General features: G+C 36.3%; 1 protein-coding gene across 2 annotated transcripts in view; it reads left to right on the top strand.

Moving 5' to 3' along the window:
* Window positions 1-4,974, top strand: part of hao1 (hydroxyacid oxidase (glycolate oxidase) 1) — a 24,007-nt gene extending 19,033 nt beyond the window's left edge. The window contains exons 5-8 of one of the 2 annotated variants that reach the window (XM_081393926.1): window positions 2,004-2,095; window positions 3,639-3,797; window positions 3,879-3,948; window positions 4,481-4,974. In XM_081393926.1, the coding sequence (XP_081250052.1) occupies window positions 2,004-2,095; window positions 3,639-3,797; window positions 3,879-3,948; window positions 4,481-4,548 (389 nt within the window). In that variant the 3' untranslated portion in view covers window positions 4,549-4,974. The remainder of the gene's footprint in view (window positions 1-2,003; window positions 2,096-3,638; window positions 3,798-3,878; window positions 3,949-4,480) is intronic. The other variant, XM_081393927.1, reaches the window with a different exon arrangement.
* The last annotated feature ends 2,136 nt before the right edge of the window (window positions 4,975-7,110 follow it).

The following is a 7,110-nucleotide window of genomic DNA, read 5'->3' on the forward strand; positions in this document are numbered from 1 at the left end:
TGCATTATACGTTTTTATGATCAATTTATAAAAACCATCGATGTTTTCTAAAACACTACAGAATAAAAGTTCTGACTTTCTGGTTCTAACTAGAACCTTTACCTTAGAGAGTGTGGAATGTTCATCGTCACTGATAGAGAACGAGCTATTTGCATAATATAATCAAAACGAAGCGGACGTTGACCCCGTCTGTCAGCGAGGGGCCGCTAATTAAAGATAATGTGTCATTTATCTCGCGGGAGGAAGAGGCAGCCAGGCCGTGAGCAGAGAGGTTATCTCGCAAACGTCTGCAAGCTTTACTGCTGTTATTGTGTCTTCAGATAAACTTTTATCTTCTCTCTGGCTCTGGAAATGGCACATTCTGTAAAGAAAAAAGCGAGCAGAAAAAAAGGTATTTTAATTTCAGCACAGACCGAAAGATATAAATGTATTCCCTGACAAACTCGGGGAGGGGTTGGGGGGGGGGGGGGGGTAATTGGGGAACGCCATTAGTTATTTTAGCTCATGTGTGGAACATAATTTTCCTTGAAAAAGTGCATCCTTTCCTCTTGGCTTCGGCTTAAAGGAAAACGCTATTTAATCTTTTTTTGGGACTTTTCCGAACAGAACAGACTTACATTACAGTACACTACATGCAAAGCTAAATTTTCACCTTTTTTGAAAATAATTTCCAGTGAAAAAACTGGCGTCTGACTATTATGCTTTTCTCCATGTTCCTCTTTCTTTAGTGTGTAATGTTGCTGTCTGAGCATGAAAAAGCTCCAGTTCTTCTCTATATCAGTAGCCACGTTTCCATTACCCTTCAAATTGCGCAAACTGAAATTGCGAATTAAAAATACGCCCAATGGAAACACGTCAATTTCGCAAAAACTCCCATTTATCGCAAAAAATCGTTTTTACGCTCGCATGAGGAGGTTTTTCAGGCAATTCGAAAAAGGAATATTTCGCAAAACTGCAATGGAAACAGTTTTTGCGCATTTACAGGTCACCTGACGTAGATGACGCGGTGTGTTTGGACAGAATACGAGACAGAGCTCTTTATTAAACTCATAAAAGACAAAAGAATTACAGAAATACTGGATTCTAAACCTCAAAGAAATGCCACAATCAAGACCTTCGGAGCAGAAATGAGTGAGAAACACTCAGAAACACCTCATATGTGCCACTCATTGTATAAGGGTCTTTCCTTACCATTAATGCTTGGAAAACACGCCTACGTTTCCTTCCATTAATAATAATAATGGCTAGTGGGGTGGCTGTGATATGTATAAACCTACCAACGTCCTTTGCCATGATTTTTGGAATGACTTTTTAAAATGACGTTTTAGTCGCATAACATCGGTTAATGGAAACGGCGTCATTTCACAATAATTTTTTATCGATATTTAGAAAAAAAATCGCAAAAGTTTTGCGCAAATCTGTAATGGAAACGCGCCTAGTGTCAGTGTTTCTGAACTCCCTGAAACGCCTCCATTGTAGTCTTGAGTTTCTTCCGGGAACGAACACGTCACAATATTCCTCATTTAAATAATTCATGCGCAGAATAAAGGGGCGGGGCCTGGTTAGTTAGTAGTGTGTTAAACTGGCGGTTATGGTAAGGGGCGGGACATTTCCCAAACACACTCGAAGCGCTCGACCAATCACAACACACTGATCCAGCAGACCAATCAGAGCACAGTGTGCTTTTCAGAAGGAGGGGCTTCATAGAGACAGGAAGTAAACAGAGTGTTACTGACAGACTGGGAAGAGAGGAGCCGCAACAATGGAGAATATGAGGAAAATAATCAACATTCAAGCAGGAAAACCTGTTCTAGTAGAGACAAAAACCAAAAGGCATGATAGTTCCTCTTTAAATGCAGATAAAGACAGCACTGCACACCATAGCCAATTCAAAAGATTTTGGCTTCAAATTGCAGCTCCCTTGCAGAATGAGCGAACGCAAAACTGCTTTAGAAGAACCACAGTAATTAATGTTCTGCTCATTGTGAATCTCGCCGTTTCAGCTGAAGATGCCAGAGAAGCTCTGAAGTATGGGGTGGATGGAATACTTGTGTCAAACCACGGAGCAAGACAACTCGATGGCGTCTCAGCCACCGTAAGTGTCTATTGAAGAAATGAGACCTCCAACCCACAAGTCCTCTTTGCAAACTATCCTCTGTGGCCTTTAAATTGCATCTTTGATAGTGTGAAATACAGTCACGGGTTTACCAGAGTGGATGCCAAACTAAGGTTTTATGAGCGCAGAACTCAAATGAGCGTGAAGAGATTTCTGAATATAGATGCAGATGTGGTGTATCTGCTCCTGGTCTTTCAACACTTATGTTTTATGTTATGATCTATAATTAGTGCTGAGTTGATCTACTGAGGCTCTATCCTTCTAGAAGTTGCTGACACCGTACCAGTACCACCGTACCAGAAGCACCAGATGTGTATTTTGATACTTTAATGCACTGTACTGTGTATCTTCTGCTTACCAAGGCTGCATTTATTTGATGAAAAATACAGTAAAAACTGTAATATTGTGTAATATTATTATTATCCAAGTGAGCTGTTTTCTATGTGAATATATGTTAAAATGTAATTTATTCCTGTGATCAAAGCTGAATTTTCAGCATCATTACTCCAGTCTTCAGTGTCACATGATCCTTCAGAAATCACTCTAATATGAGGATTTGTTGCTCAATTATTATTAATGGTTCATATTTTTATCAATGCTGGAATTTTTTTATCAATGATGTTTTACTGCTTAATGTATTTGTGGAAATCATGATTTTTTTTTCAGGATTCATTGATGAAAAGAAAGTTCAGAGAACAGCATTTATTTGAAATAAAATTATTTTGCATCATTATAAATATATTTTTTTCATTATTTATTCAATTTCTTTCTTTTTCTTTCTCTCTTTTTCTTTCTTTCTTTCTTTCTTTCTTTTTCTTTCTCTCTTTCTTTCACTTTCTTTCTTTCTTTCTTTCTCTTTCTTTCTTTCTTTTTCTTTCTCTCTTTCTTTCACTTTCTTTCTTTCTTTCTTTCACTTTCTTTCTTTCTTTCTCTCTCTCTTTCTTTCTCTTTCTTTCACTTCCTTTCTTTCTTTCTCTTTTTCTTTCTCTCTTTCACTTTCTTTCTCTCTTACTTTCATTCTTTCTTTCTTTTTCTTTCTTTCTTTCACTTCCTTTCTTTCTTTCTTTCACTTTTTCTTTCTTTCTCTCTTTCACTTTCTTTCTCTCTTTCTTTCTTTCTTTCTTTTACTTTCTTTCTTTCACTTTCTTTCTTTCTCTCTCTCTTTCTTTCACTTTCTTTCTCTTTCTTTCTTTCTTTCTTTCTTTCTTTCTTTCTTTCTTTCTTTCTTTCTTTCTTTCTTTCTTTCTTTCTTTCTTTCTTTCTCTAAACTTTTAAATGGTAGTGTAATATTTCTTGAGCATCAAATCATCATATTAGAGTGATTTCTGAAGGATCATGTGACACTGAAGACTGGAGTAATGATGCTGAAAACTCAGCTTTGATCACAGGAATAAATTAGGAATAAAACAGGAATAAAAAATCATGATTATTTCAAACTTTTGACCGGTAGTGTACACCTGAGAATGAAAGAGCAACCTCTGATCAGTAACATACAGTAATGTGCTGGTGTGTGCCAGTGCAGATCGACGCTCTGCCTGAGGTAGTGGAGGCTGTTGAAGGAAAGGTGGACGTCTTCATGGATGGAGGGGTTCGTAAGGGCACAGATGTGCTGAAGGCTCTGGCGCTGGGAGCAAAGGCTGTTTTTGTAGGAAGACCCGTCCTGTGGGCGCTTGCCTGCGAGGTAAAACACTGTAAATATGCAATTACTGGACAAGCACGTTATTCCTCATGTCTAACAGGACATCAATCTTTCTGTTTGCAGGGTGACAAAGGAGTTACTAATGTTCTAGAGTTACTGCGAGAGGAACTTCACCTTGCATTGGCACTTACAGGTATTTTGGTTTGAGCATTAGTTTGTGCATGGGTGAACTAAACAAAACACAACAACACAACACAATAAATTAAAATAAAATTAAATAAAATAAACAATAAAATAAAACATGATAAAATAAATGAATAAAAACAAAATAATAATAAACAATAAAACAAAACAAACACAATAAAAAAACACAATAAAAAATAATAAAATAAAACAACAAAATAGAATAACACAATAAAATACAATAATAAAAAAAAACAATAAATTAATAAAATAAACACAATAACATAAACACAATAAAATAAAAATAAAACAAACACAATCAAATAAAATAATACAATACAATAAAACAAATAAAAAATAAAACAAACACAATACAATAATACAAATTAAAATAAATTATTTGAATTAAATTAAAATAAAAAGATAGAAAAATTACAATAAAGTAGAGACAGTACTGAACTGAAGTTACATACATTCAGATGAATCAGTGTGATTGTATTTGGCATGTGATATTGTTTTTACAGTGTGTTGTCTTCTGGCAGGGTGTCGCTCACTGAAGGAAGTCAATAGATCCATTCTGAGAAGATCTGAGTTCATTTCGAGGATCTAATGAGCAGAACTGTTGCATGCTGGGGGATTTCATGTGTGCCAGTGACTGGACCGACTTGTGTAGTTCAAATGAGCCCAGAGGATTCGGGCACGACAGATTTAGCATCATGAATAAAACATTTGTGTAAGTCATTTGTGTAAAGTTCTGAATAAATGCATCAAAAGCATGTGGTTTGTACAACCCTACCGTGCATGACAGCAGTAATCCTTCCTGTTTACTCCAGGCATGCAATGTTTAGAAACCCAAACCAGTTTTGTAACTCTTCCAATCTGCACAGGGACTATTTTCTTCACTGTCCGGACACTGGGAACAGAACGAAGAGGATATTTAAAGGAATATTTCACCTAAAAAACAGGGTTTTTCTAGTTAAAACTAAAACCATAAACAAACATTTTTGCACTTGAAATAAAAATTCAGCTAGTTGCCAAGGAAAGATTTTTCATTTTCATTTAGTTTAAAATGAAAATTCTTACATATACAGACTATTTAACTAATGCAAGTGATTTCATGATTTATGTGAATGCTTTTTTCTTGCATGCACAGGAATTCAGAGCTCATATCAACACACCGTACTTGTCATTTACATTCCTCTATTTCATTACAGTAATAGTCAATTTGCTGTAAACAGGTTCCCTGCTTTCTCATGAATATGCATATACTCCCTCCACGGGGCCCGTAAGGCAAATAGGTTTGTGAGAGGTTCAGAAAGGTCACACACAAGGCATGGGATTTCTTTACTGGCTCTTTCCATGGCTGAACCACAGGACCTGAATGAAGCCATTATATGCATTGACTCTCCACAGGAAAACAAACTTTGTCAGGGCTCTGTTCATTAGCACCTAACACTTTGTTTGAAACGCCTACTTCTGCAGGGGCCAGAAAGGGGAAGTGAACTCCTGCCGAAATCAAACAAAACCCACCGTTTATGAGGTTTTAAGGGGTTTTGCATTGTTTGCATGCACCCTAGATACTTAGATGATAAATATAGTGGCCCTAAAAAGTATGTGGACAATTTCATCATGTTTTGCATTATATAACTATATATAAAAGCAAGCGGGTGTAATGCATTACAAGTAATTCATTACTGTAATTTAATTACTTTTCCCTTGAAAAAGTAAAATATTACTCTTAATTTGTCTGCAATTTAATTACAGTTACTTCTGATGTAATTGCATTAAATACTGTATACTGACTACAGTTCTATATAAAACAACGGTGGATTTAACATCAAGATTTAACGTCTAATGTTAAAATGTATGCAACCTTCTCCCTTGAAGTATACTTTGGTCAGTTCAAGAATAATTTATGCAATTTTATTTTATTTATTTGATTCCATGTCTATCCTTGTATTGTTCAACTGAGATTGAACAGGTATTGAACAGTAATTCCATACCTTTTAGAGATAGTAATTAGTAATCTAATTACTTTGTTGAAGAAATTACCCAACATTGAAAACAATTTGCATATGCATAAAAATTATGATTTTTTTTTTTTTTTTGCCGCCTATTGCTTTAATGGTTTGCTTTCCAAAGCAATGACATTTACACATTTTTATGTGTGACCCAAGCATCTAAATACTTTTATTATTGCCTAGCTAACAGGGAATGTTCTCAAAACGTTCTGGCAAGGTTCTCTCAGAGTTATGATCAAAACGTAACATTAGAACATTCGAAGTGATTAGGTCTTGAGTAACGCATCTGAAGCTGTCAGATCACTAGTGCAGACACAGCAGGTCACCAGTTATCTCAATATAACCTCGCCTGCGCACCGCAGAAATACAGCTGCATTGAAGGATATCATTTTGAAACACTGTGTGGCCATGAAGAATCTAACCCAAAAGCGCCCGCATCACACAGCTGTTATTCTAATTTGTTTGAGCGTTTGCAAATAGCACCAAGACCGCATCACCCATAAAAGTTAGCAGAGGTTTTGCTTAACAAGGCGCTTTTGTCTGACCAGAGGAGGGCACTTGTTCAAACACACAAACCAAAGTGAAGAAAACAAAAGTGGCTCATCTAGAGAGAGAAGAAACTGTGTCCTCTCCTTACACCAGCCCTGCACGCAGATGCTCAGAATGGCAATTTAATTAATTTTGCTGTAATATTGTGGGAATGGAATATCTAATATGTGAAAAATGTGCATTCAACCAAAGCGCATTTGGTATAATGCATCCCACAATACAGTGCACTAAACTTGACCCTACATTTCCAGTGCAGTGTCCTTAAGTTTAACCAAACTCAAAACTATCAAAATAATTGAAATTGAAAAAACTTAAATGAAAGTTGAAATAGTCATGAGTCATGACAACTCTTGGAGTGTTTGGCATGGTAGTCAATATGACAATATGTTTTGTCTTGGCGAAATAGATCTGCTACACTTCTGCTGCTGTTGCTGTTATTAGTGCTACTGCTGCTGATTATTATTGCTGCTGAAATTATTAGCCAAGAAATCTAGACGCACTTAACGGCAGCAAATTTTATTTTGCAGCCAGGGTAGTCTAGCAACTCTCCGTTGACTTTCGAGCTGGAAAAACCAAACTCTAGTCAGGCAATCACATCGTGT

Source organism: Scardinius erythrophthalmus, assembly GCF_964197995.2.
Source record: "Scardinius erythrophthalmus genome assembly, chromosome: 19".
Lineage (NCBI taxonomy): Eukaryota > Metazoa > Chordata > Actinopteri > Cypriniformes > Leuciscidae > Scardinius > Scardinius erythrophthalmus.